General features: G+C 50.0%; 1 protein-coding gene across 1 annotated transcript in view; it reads left to right on the top strand.

Moving 5' to 3' along the window:
* Window positions 1–10520, top strand: part of DAPK2 (death associated protein kinase 2) — a 127301-nt gene extending 116781 nt beyond the window's left edge. The window contains exons 10-12 of the mRNA XM_046009699.1: window positions 7207–7296; window positions 7392–7475; window positions 10310–10520. Coding sequence (XP_045865655.1) covers window positions 7207–7296; window positions 7392–7475; window positions 10310–10390 — 255 coding nt within the window. The 3' untranslated portion in view covers window positions 10391–10520. The remainder of the gene's footprint in view (window positions 1–7206; window positions 7297–7391; window positions 7476–10309) is intronic.
* Window positions 10521–12324: the final 1804 nt, after the last annotated feature.

The raw sequence follows: 12324 nt of genomic DNA, 5'->3' as shown, positions 1-12324 counted from the left end.
TGCTGAGCAGAGAGCCCGATGCCGATACCAGGCTTGATCCTAGGACCCTGAGATCATGACCTGAGCCGAAGGCAGAGGCTTTAACCCACTGAGCCACCCAGGCGCCCCAGTGTGTTTCATTCTTAATGCTAGAGAAGAGGAGTCCAGGTGGGTGGTCCTCACGCAGGTGTACTTTCTGTATTTGCCCAATTGGTGCGATCTGAATGAGCCTCAAGCAGATAATCTGATGTCACATGGCCTGAGGTTGGAGGGCCCCTGAGGTCTGGCAGAAGCGGTGTGGTTATCTCCTGGAACAGCTGCCTTCACTTCGGACCGACAATAATGATATGATGCCATTGGTTCGAAGAGAAATCCTGATTTCGGAGACGCAAAAGTGTGTATTTGGAATCAGTGGAAGATAGCAAAGCCCCGTTTCCTGTGCCCTGCCTGGGAGACTGGGTACAAGTGACCTGTCTCCAGTCTCTCCAAGAACTTACTTGCCCCGTCTTGAGATGTAATGCACTCATTTGCCATAAGACAAGACATTGCAAATATAAAAAGGTCCCTTTGGCCATGTCAATAGACCTTGACCTCATACAACCAGAATTGCTAAGGAAAGGAAGGCCCCAGTTGAGTAACTCAGGTTAAACTTCCTTGTGAAGGTTGACATAAAACGCACTAAAGGAGTAAGGCGTTGATGCTGTTTCGAATGAAGGAGACTGGGAATAGGGAGGGAAAAGCGATTAGTCCAGAATGTGGCATCGGCCACTCACTCACTGCTCGTGCTAGGAGGTACTGAGCGGCCAACCACCAGACACCCTCATTGCACAACATTTGACAGGACGAGACCTGACTGGAGTCAGCCAGCTGGTCATCCCCAGAGCTGGGGTCAGAACCGTAAGTGGTTTTCCTCACAGTCGTGGAATTGTCGTCTCCCGGTTCATGTCTGGTCATTGGTAGCTATTTATTATTTAGGTGTTTTATAAGCAGACCCTTCTCTAAGAGCTTGTGAACACAAAACGAAATGACCTGAGAAATGCCCCCAAGTCAGGGAAATGAGAGGGGACTGTGACCTTCCTCTGTCACCTGGCCAGTCTGACTCCTATCGCCTTTGGGCATAGGAACTTGATGCCAAGGGGAGAGGCCAAGGAGTCTGGTGGAACGCCCAGCCAGAGGAACCCCCGGGTTCCCTGCCACCTGGGCAGAGCTGGCATTTTAACAGTGGAGTCAAGGGCAGGATGGGGCTGACGGTGGCTGGATGGGGTGTCGGGAAGGGAATGTTTCACTGGTACATAGAGGGAGGCGGGCCTGGGGAGCATTGCTAGGCCATATCAGCGGTGAAGGAGGAGTTTTCATTCACCAAGTATTGCGCGGTTGTGCAAAGGCCACGCTGGGCTATTGGGGAGGGGAGGCTGAGTGTGTGACATCTTCCAGATCACGGACTCCCAAGGAAGCTGGAAAGTCGGCACCTGGGGAAGGCAGCAGCCTGTCTCCCCGGGCTGAGGCCAATGTGCATGGCATGTGATAGCTCAGCTTTGCGTTGGGAAAGGTGAAGATAGCATGGCAACTGGTGAGTCTGCAGGGGCAGGAGGTGGCAGTGAAGTGATAATGACAGGAGAAGCTGGTCTCCCCCACGAGCCCTCTCCCCACACTGCCCAGCCTCCCCTACATGTGATTATGAAGACAGTGGCCCCCGCCTCGCTCCGACACACAGTGTAGCCGGCCCGTGTGGGAGGTGGCTGTGTGCTCGCTACCAACCCCACTGTCCGTCTCTGGAAATGTCTGTGGCACTGCATGGCCTTTTCTCCTTTGTCTGCGAAACTGTTGTCCCGTGGAGAAGATTCTTTGCCCCGTAGAGGAGACCCAGCAGTGGGCATATTTGAGGAACAGAAGGAACCAGTTCATTGGGACAAATACTGATTGTGCTCTGGCTCTGGAGGGAGGTGACAGATAAGGACAAGACAACCCCTGAATAAAGCACTCAGTCTGGGACAGATGGGAACCATGGTACCACACCCCCCCACCCCCCACCGAGCTGGGAGATGGGAAAGGCCATGCCGAGTCGTAAATAGAGGTACCCAGTATTCCAGAAAATGTTAGAGATGAATTTGGACTGAGAAAGGGTCAGAGGGGCAGCAGGGGGCAGAAGTGTTCTCAGGAAGGGACCCCACCCCCTCAACACCTCCTTCCCAAGCTGTAGCCTGAGGAGAAGATGCCATGTAGAATTTGGGAGGGATGGGCATGAGCCCAGATTGGGGTCCGGAGCCTGGACCTGTTAAATGGAGATAAAAGAGGAGATTTACAGGGATTTAACAGAGAGACTGTTTTCATTTTGAACTTGTTGTTAAGAGAAATTTTCACAAATATGTAGAATGGTATCGTGAATTCCAGATACCTCTTGCCCAGCTGCAGCTGTGAGCTAGTCACGGCCAGTGATCTCCCATGTACCTGCGCTCTGCTGTTTCTGCACTATCAGAAAGCAAACTTTAGACTTTATTTCACTCATCTTCAGCATGAATTTCTAAGCAGTTTCTTTTTAATGCTACACTTGTACCATTATCACACCTGACAAAAGCAAGCATCATTCCTTAATATCGTGTGAATAGATATTTTATACTCCCATGTCCCCGCTTTTCTCCAGGCTGTCCTGTTGCGGTGGGTGGTTTGTTCAAGTTGGGATCTAAACCAGTCCATGTGTAGCATTTACCTGTGACGTCTCTCAGGTCTCCTGTCTTCTCTGAGAGTACAGGAGGGAGAGCTTTGGAAGCATTTCCTGGGGACCAAAAATTGCTCAGAAAACTGAAGGTCCTGGGAAGAGGACTAAAAGGACAGAGACCTAACTCAGAGAAGTGAGAGCAGGTCGGGCAAGGAAAGGGGGCATTCCCACTCCTTTCCATTGGCTTCTTCAGTACAGGACGACCTTTAGAGACACGGTCTCTCCACAGCTCTCCCCATCCATGTAAAAGGAGGCAGACACTCAGGCTCTCAGAAGCCTCACGTTCTACTTTCCTGGGAAGACTGGGAGGTGAGAACCAGTAGGGCCCAGGCTCTAGCCCCCAAAAGGGAGAGTTGGAGGTGCCGCCTCTAGAGAGACTGGATTCGAGGAGATGGGTGGGCTTGGAGACAGACAGACCTAGGCTGGAGAGGGAAGTGGGTGCTCAGGTGTCCTTGACTTTCCGTGGAGGATGGAGCTGGAGAAATGGCACAGGCGGAGGTTTGAGGAGTTGCAATCTGTCTGCAGTTTCTAGAGGAGGGCTGATATTGAGAGAAAATCTGGAGTGTCTCTTCTTATAAAGAGAGTTCCTTTTCTGTGCCTGAGGGATAGTTGCTACACCATCTCTCTGCTCTGTGGGCGTTGGTGCTGACCCAGCACACCCTGCTGGACTTTTCCAAGGCCATTTGCGTCTCCATAAACAAAACCTGACTTCAGCCACAGTGTTCTCTCCTCTTGCCTCCTTTCCCGACATTTTTCCGAGACACTAAACATGCTCCTAGGAGTCTGGTCAGAAGTGCCCATGCTCTGGCCAAAGGAGCTCAGGGTGGAAGGTGGGTAAGTGTGTTCACAGGGAGGGGAGGGCCAGGAGAAGGCAGAACACAGCCCCATCCCTTCAACACTCCTCATTGAATCGGATGTGTTGGTGCCACATTCCTTCCGGGAACAGATTTCACTGCAGAATTTATGCCTCTGACTTTCAAAGATTCGATGGTAGTGTCAGCATGGGATGAGCCTCTTAGCAACCAAGGAGACCCATTGATCAGGAAAGGCCAGCCTGACAGATTTATGCCTGGCTGCCCCTTCTCAGAGTTCATGCTCTTTGTGTAGCACATAGATCGGGCCCTAGAAGCAATTGCATCACCTCCCATTAATGGCCCCTGGGAGTGGTCCCCCCACGCCATATTTTAGTTGGGCCCCTCTGCTCCATGGCTGGCACACTGGACCAGTTGGAAGGTAGGATGCCTATTAAAGTGATTCCACCAACTATATGTTGACTTTCCAGCCATGGGGTTTGGGCATTTCTCTTCTGACAAGAGTGCTGATCAGGAAGTGGATAAAAAGAGGTCCCTTCCCTCCCAGAGTCTTCTGATCCCTCATCAAATTCTCCAAGTAAAGTATAAGGGTCCCCTGCAGGCCTGAGGCTCAAAAGTGAACGCGGACATTAGTGAAGTTAGAGATGGAAATGTTCTGTGGGTTGGGGAGGCAGGAAATCACCCTGGAAAGGAGATGCTAGTTGCTGGGAGGTGCAGGAGAGAGAGAGAGTAACAAAAAACAAATAAGTACAGAATAAAATGTCAGGTAGTGGGACCTGTTATGAAAAAGGTAGGTGTGGGCACAGTGCATTGTATGGGGCAGTTGGGATGCTGTTTGATACAGAGTAGTCAAGGAAGGCTTCCTGAGGAAGTGACATTTGAGCAAAGACTGAACAAAGTGACAAAGTGAATGTATGAAGGAGCAAGGGCAAAGACCCTGAGATTTTGGGCTCCTGGGCCAGCAAGCAGACTGGAGGAGTCACAGCAAGAGAAAGGAGAAAGGGAGGAAATCAAGTTGGAGAAGGACCCAGATGGTACAGGCCTTGGGGATCTTGGTGAGCTTGTTGGTTTCCATCAAGAGTGCAGGAAAGAAGCTGCTGGAAGGCTTTGATACCGGGAAAAGTCAGGCTCTGCCCTCAGGTGAGACCTAGACCCAGGACTGGGCTTGCAGGTGCAGCACAGGAGGTGACAGGCGATTAAGGAAAGAGCTAAGAGAGATTAGCCGCATGGTCCCTTCAGTGGCCTCATCCTCTTCTCATCTCTTCCCTCTCCATCTTCCTCCCTCCCCTCCCCTCATTCCTCCTCACTCTTTGGCCCAAAGAGTGTTTTAGTTCGGGAGAGTGAACAGCCCCTGGCTTTCTTATCCCCCCTCCAATGTCAAGGGTATGCACACTTTCCTTCCTGCTCCCTGACCCTCACAGAGCTGTGCTGACTCCCAGGCAGAGCCCTGGGGAGCCATGGTGTCATGACTGCTGATCCAGGTGCCTGGGCCTGTCATTGGCAGGGGTGAGCAGGTGTCAGGTGTCTCTCTTCAGCAGCTCGGGGAAACTAAGGATACAACTGTTAAGCACCCACCGGTAATCAGGGTGGGGAGGAGGTGGGGCCGAGGACACTGAAAAAACTCTTTCCGTGCCCTCCAGTTTTTTGCTAGGGAGATGGCCCCACTGCAGAGCTGACCAAGGTTGGTGAGAAATACTGAGGGAGCCCATCTGTGTTTCGGTTATGGCAAGGAGGGAGGCATTGCTTTTCGGAAGCTGTCTTGGGGAATGGACATGTTTGAACTGGGCTTTGAAACACACGGGGGCCTTCCAAGAGCAGGGATTGGGTGGACATGGAAAGTGCGCCTCCTGCTGGATTTTCGGTCCCCAGCGGTGTGGGCCAGCCCTATGCGCCAGCTTCCCCAGAGCTGAGGGCCACGATGAGAAATGGAGAATGGAGGAGTGCTCCAATATGGATGAAAGACAAGACCAGCGCTCAGGAACCCGCGAGCTACGTCACTCAGCATTCACTGCGAAGCCACATGAGGCATTGCTGGGAGAAAGCTGTCAGAGCAGAGAGAAAAATCAAGCTGGATGGGCCCCATGCATCACCTCTGGCAGTTCATTTTCTCGGGGTCAGAGAGTCTCCAAGAATGGATGAAATCTATCCGCTCTCCTTGGAAGAACTGCCTGCCTGTACACACCCATTAAATTAAGTTTTTTATTGAGATACAATTCACATACCCTAAAATTCCCCGTTTAAAAGAATACAATTCAGTAGTCTTTAGTATCTTCACAAGGTTATGCAACAATCACCACCATCCAACTCCAGGACATTTTGTCACAACAAAAAGAAACCTCATACCCCCTCAGAATCCTCTCCCAGCACCCCCTCTCTCCAGCCCTGGCCACTACCAATCTCATTTCTGTCTCTATCAATTTGCCTATTCTGGGCATTTTATGAAAATAGAATCATACAATATGTGGCCTTTTGTGTCTGGCTTCCTTCACTCAACATAATATTTTCAAGGTTCATCCACATTGTAGCATCTGTGGACCCAGGTTTGAACTGCAGGGGTCCACATTATTTTTCTAAACACAGTACAGCACTGTAAATGTATTTTCTCATCCTTATAATTTTCTCAAGCTTGCTTTATTTTAAGAATACAGTACATAAAACATATACAAAACATGTCAGTCGACTGTTTATGTTATCAGGGAGGTTTCTGGTCAACAAGAGGCTATTAGTGGATAAGTTTTTGGGGAGTCAAAAGTTATATGTGAGTTTTTGACTGTCTCAGGGTTCAGTGCCCTAACCCTGCATTGTTGAAGGTCAACTATATTATGAATAATATTTCTGCATTATATTCCATTGTATGGAATTTTGTTCACTCATTGGGTGATGCACATTTCAGTTGTGTCTACTTTTTGGCTATTATGAATAATGCTGCTCTGAAGATTCATGTACAAGTTTACACACTAAAATTTGCAAACCATTTTGGGAGGTTCATAGAACCTCTGAAAGCTGTCTTTTGATCTAGGAAAACCTTGTTTTACAGGAAGGGAGGAATTCAAGGGGGAATGGACTCATCAAATTGTGTACATTAAATATGTCCAGTTTTTTTATATGTCATCTCTATCTTAATAAAGCTATTATCCCCAAAATACAGATGAGAAAACTGAGGCTTAGCAAAGCCAGGACAGGCTTGTCGGAGAAGTCAGGATTTAAGCTGAGCTTTCACGGTCAGGCTGTGAAAGGCAACTCTACATCCCATTTCCTCTCCCCTGCCACCGAAGCCCCTTGTGAACAGTTTACTTGTGAACAGAGTCCTGATATTCTATTTGCCCTCTATTTTGCTAAGCCCAGTGGCAGCCCAGCGCACAGTGGGCATCCTAGACTGCTGTCCGATGACCCTTCCCCAAAGTGAGCAATGCCTGAAGGCCCTGCCTCCCGTTCTTCCGCTCTGGAGGGATGCGTCTCCTGCCCAGCCAGAGTGTGTGTTCAGCTGTGTTGTAATATAGCTCAGGGGCCCCAGGGGCATCTCCGGAACAGCTGAGACATCTGTAACCTTTGGCCTCAATGCGATGTCCCCTGCATGCCCTGCCCTAGTGGGAGGGGGCAGAGTCAGGCTAAGGATGCTCTGTGGCTGGGGATTTGGAGAGCGGGGTGGCTGCCGACCCAAGCCCAACATCAGCCACCAAACTCTGCTTTGTCTCCCAGCCAGTGGACAACCAGCAAGCCCTGGTCCGCAGGGAGTCTGTGGTCAACCTGGAGAACTTCAAGAAGCAGTATGTCCGCAGGCGATGGAAGGTGTGTCAGGGTTAAGGGGTGGGGAGCAGGGGACCCCGGCGGGTCTCTGTGCACAGTCTCACCTGGCAGTCCCTCTCTCCTCCTCTGTCCCTCAGCTCTCCTTCAGCATCGTCTCTTTGTGCAACCACCTCACCCGCTCCCTGATGAAGAAGGTGCACCTGAGGCCAGATGAGGACCTGGTAGGGAAATGCAGTGTTCTCTTGTTGGGCAGGATTCTGGGGTGGCCTGGAGCTCGGGGGTGGAAGAGAGCAGATGGGTGCTATTTCCCACCGGTTCCGGTCGTCCTGTCCTCCTCTGCACTGTGTGATTGGCGGAGGCTGCATGTTCGGGGGACCCCCGGGGCAGTCCTGCGAGGGGAGCACTCCAAGGGGGCAGCATGGGCTTCTGGAGGATCTTGGATCTTTGCCTAGTGGGCCATCAAAGGGACTGCTGCTGCCGCTTTACTGCCCCGTCTTTCCCTGAAGCCTTGTGGCCTGCTGGAGACCTTGAGGGCGGTGAATAACGCAACTACCAGAGTCAACCCAAAATATATTCCTGACAATCCAAAGATCTGTTGTAGAATGAAAGCTTAATATTCGTCTTTCAATTTGTCCATTTCTGTTTTGCTTTAGATTGCCATCAATAACAACAACAACAATAATAATAATATTTAGATGATATTTGACTAGCTTGTAACTATTCGTGTACATTTAAAGTGAACTTACTCTGATCAGGAGCGTGGCCTCTGGAACTAGACTTTCAGACTTCATATTGGCCACTTACTAGCTGTGTGACCTTGAGGAAATGACTTAACCTCTCTGTGCCAAAATGCTATCCTGTGTAAAATGGGGTTAACAACAGTTCCTACCTCTTAGAGTAGTCACAAGGACTAAATGAGGACCTATCCTTAGAGCCTGGCATTAGAAATGCTCAGTATGTATTCACAGTTGTGATTGTGTAAAATCTCCCCATAGACTAAAATGCAGTGCCAGGTGCTTTTGAATGCAGTTAGTGTTTCGGCCGTAGAGGTCCCCGGGACGGACGCTCCTTGTTGCTCATCAAAGTGGGGAGGCCCCAGAAGTGTCTGGGATGGCACAGGAAGGGCAGCTGTCTAAGACGGATGGGGCCGTCAGCCCTGAACAGTCCTAGGACATGCAGTGCTTGGGCTGCATCCTGGGACCTCCCTCTGCACCAGGTCCTGGGGTCCACTTTTTTTTAGCTGAAGCTCTTGTTGGTTCTTACTCTTGATTTGAAGATTTGTGGCACCAGAGGCCCCAAGCAACTGTGTGGCTTTGGCAAAGCCGTGTCCCTTCTCTGATGGCTCTCCTCACCTGCTATTCAAGGGGACTGGACTTTCCCTCTGAAAATCCCTGTTAATGACAGACAGACTTTCCCCCAGCTTACTTTTTCATTGTTTGGCTCTGACTCATGCTAAAAAAATTGCTATTCAGCAGAGCTTGAGTTATTTTTATTGTTATAGCCAGGCTTGGTCCAGGATGTACTTGGCTAAAGTTCATCTTGACCTTGGATTTCCAACTGGCTTAGGCCAGGGGAAGGAGAGAGAGAGAGAGAGAGAGAAAGCTCCAGGAAGGCACATGGCAAGTGAGTTGCTCGATATGATGGAGGCCATGGGCAGACAGGACCAGAGAATAGTTGAAAGAATGTAAATTTCTTTCTTAATTTTTTTTTAAGATTTTATCTATTTATTTGACAGAGATACAGCAAGAGAGGGAACACAGCAGAGGGAGTGGGAGAGGGAGAAGCAGGCTTCCTGAGGAGCAGGGAGCCAGATATAGGGCTCGATCCCAGGACCTCCAGATCATAACCTGAGCCAAAGGGATCATAACCTGAGCCAAAGGTAGACGCTTAACGACTGGGCCACCCAGGCACCCCTGTAAATTTCTTTCTTAATTTTCGTCCTTGTGCACACATTTTTAAATATAGCCTTCTTTTTACTTAAACATTCAGTGCCATCAGCTCAATGCCTCATTCTACAAGTGGAAAAGGAAGGCTTGGGTCACAGACATCTATTATACAGTTTTCTCAGAGGAAACTTCCTTTAAATAATGATGATGGTGATGATGATGATGATGATAGGTTCTTTTGTTTAGGCACCCTTAAAATTGAACATCTAACAACCGACTATTTATGAGACACTGAAGTCTTTCTGGATTAGTACCTCTCTTAATAAATTTTAGTAATTTGTTTAGACTGGGGTCTCCTGTGTGGCTCAGGTCCTGCATCAGCCTCCTTGCTCAGCAGGGAGCCTGCTTCTCCCTCTACCTGCCACTCCCCCTGCTTGTGTGCTCTCTCTCCGACCAATAAATAAATAAAATCTTCAAAAACACTTGATTAGACTGATATGACCTGAAAAAAAAGTCACCGTGATCTCCAGGATGGCTGCCTTGACTCTGCCTTCAGCCATGGAATACACTTTACTCTTTTCCCCTTTCATCAAGATGGAGCACAAAAGCCAGAAGAGCAGCCTGAGCCAGTCAGAACAGAGTGGGTGTGGGGCAGCGGCCATCAGAGCTTGGAGAGGTCCCTGTGGCTCACCTCTGCCTCCCCCCCACCCATTCTCTCCAGGCTGAGTTCGGGAGACCTGTCAACTGTTACAACAAACACCAGATATTATCTCGATTATTATTATGATTTGGGTTCTCCCGGTGCCTGGTTTCTCTCTTTTTTTTTTTTTTAAGATTTTATTTATTTATTTGACAGACAGAGATCACAAGTAGGCAGAGAGGCAGGCAGAGAGGGAAAGAGGGAGAGAGGAGGTCCTTCCTCCTGGGAAGGAGGCCTCCAGGCAGTTGGTCTGGCCCCATTTCAAGTCCCTCCCCACCCCACCCAATCCCTCTCACGACTCCGGACAGAGCAACAGCCTTCGCCTCAATATCCGCCTCCCTGGCTTATAGGCCCCTGGCCCTGGTGTGTCAGCCGGGCTGCCCAGCACAACCCCGTCCCTGGCCTCTCATGACCCCCTTGCCCTGGGCCTCTTTCTTTTCTTTTCTTTTCTTTTTTTTTTTTTTTCCAGAGGAATTGTGAGAGTGACACAGAGGAGGACATCGCCAAGAGGAAAGCTCTCCACCCCCGGAGGAGGAGCAGTACCTCCTAGCTGGCCCTGCTCTCTCTGCGCAGACTCTGGGTCCCCACTCATTACCAGTGCCCAGGCATTCTGTATCCCTGAACGCTTTGCAAGACAAATGGGCCTGCGGGATTCAGAAGACTTTAGGGAGGAGCAAGGAGCCCCTGGGAGCAGTCCGTCTCCTAAGGAGGAGGCCCCAACGTCCCTAAGCTCTTATCCTCCATAAAACGGGCTTTCACCTGTCTTCCAACCTCAGAACCTGGGATGAGGTGTGGACTTGAGAAAACAATATCAGTGAACATCGTCACCATGGGGGAAAGGTCAGACTCCGGCAGGTTTCCTCACAGGATGAGGGAGTTCAGAACTAGCCTGGTCAAAAATTACACCAGAAAGACAGAGGCCTCCCCCGTGGGAACATGACAAGTGAGAAGAGTAAATCTTAGGGTGTGAGGGACCAATCCTGTGACCTCCCAGAAGCCACATGGAGTCCGTGTGTTGGGCTGACCAACATATTAGACCTTCTAAAGCAGCCCACTGTATTATAATTTTTTTCACTTTTATTAAACTTCTGATTTGCCTGATGCTTGGCTTCTTTTAGGGCTATCCCCATCTGGTTTCCTTTAGCTCAGGTGCCTGACTCTAGGGGAGCACCCAGGTTTGGGGTGCTGAGGGGACGGTGCCTCAGAAGGTCACAGTGAACCATTCCCTCTGGATCACAGGGCACCTGCCTTCTACACCCTTCCCTAAAGATTTGCCACCCCCTCCCCCCAGTCAGCACAGACACAGCATATAAGGCCACCACTACTACCATCGCCCCTGTGGGTAGGGGCTCAGTTGCGTCTCCCAATCCCCGGTACCACAGAATATGACTATATATGGAGACAGGGTCTTTAAAGGGTAATTAAGTTAAAATGAAGTCATTGGGTTGGGCCCCAATTCAACTGGGGCCTGGTGTCCTTATAAGACAAGGAGATAGGACATCAAAGAAGGACCAGGTGAAGACACAGAGAGAAGACAGCCATCTACAAGGTAAGTAGAGAGGCCTCAGAAGAAACCACCCTTGCCAACACCTCGGACTAATGGCCTCAAGAGCTGTGAGAAAATAAATTCCTGTTGTTTGAGCCACCCATCTGTACTACTTTGTTAGGGCAGCCCTAGAAAATAAGTATACCTGCCAACTATGGCCAAGATGGGGAAGGGGAATTTTTTTTTAAGATATAATTTATTTATTTGAGATAAGAGAGAGAACACAAGTTGGGGGACGGGGAACAGGAAGAGAGGGAGAAGCAGACTCCCCATTGAGCAGGAAGCCCAACATGGGGCTGGATTCCAGGACCCTGAGATCATGACCTGAGCTGAAGGCAGATGCTTAACCGATTGAGCCACCCAGGTGCCCAGGGCAGGGGACTTTTTTGAAAGATGTGGATGGAGAAGGGCAAAGAAGACCCACAGGGAGAAAGGAGAGGAAAAAGAGATGGGTTACCTGGACCCTGGAAGGAAGGGAGGCGTAATGACGTAGAAATCTGGGCCCTGCTTTCCAGGCCAAAGGAATGGTGACACTGACCAGAAGCCCGAGAGAAGGGCCTTAGAAGCCAGAGGTCAGGGTGAAGCACTGAGACTGAGAAAGTACGTAGGAAGAGGTGGGAAGAAAGGGGAAGTTTTGGAAGGTGAGTGAGGGGGGAAATGAGCCAGGAAGACGAGGAGGGAAAGGAAAAAGGGCCAAAAAGAAAGGGTTTGGGAGAAAGGCTGAGTCAGCAAAAGGTTTGAAGTACATCCTGCGAGGGAGTGGGCCACACTGCCTTCAGTCAGTGCATGGATCCAGAGCAAAATGGCTCCAGGGGAATGGAAAGGCAGCCCAGTTTCAGAGAACCTTCCAGGAAGAAAGGGAATGGAGCTGTCAGTGTGTTGAGGAAGCTCTGCAGCTGGCCTGTGGTTCCTGGGTGTCCCCCATTCTCAGGCAGAAC

The sequence above is a fragment of the Meles meles genome, chromosome 6 (assembly GCF_922984935.1).
Source record: "Meles meles chromosome 6, mMelMel3.1 paternal haplotype, whole genome shotgun sequence".
In the NCBI taxonomy this organism is placed as follows: Eukaryota; Metazoa; Chordata; class Mammalia; order Carnivora; family Mustelidae; genus Meles; species Meles meles.
Note: the sequence above shows the minus strand (reverse complement) of the source record. Positions and strands in the feature narration are given on the sequence as shown.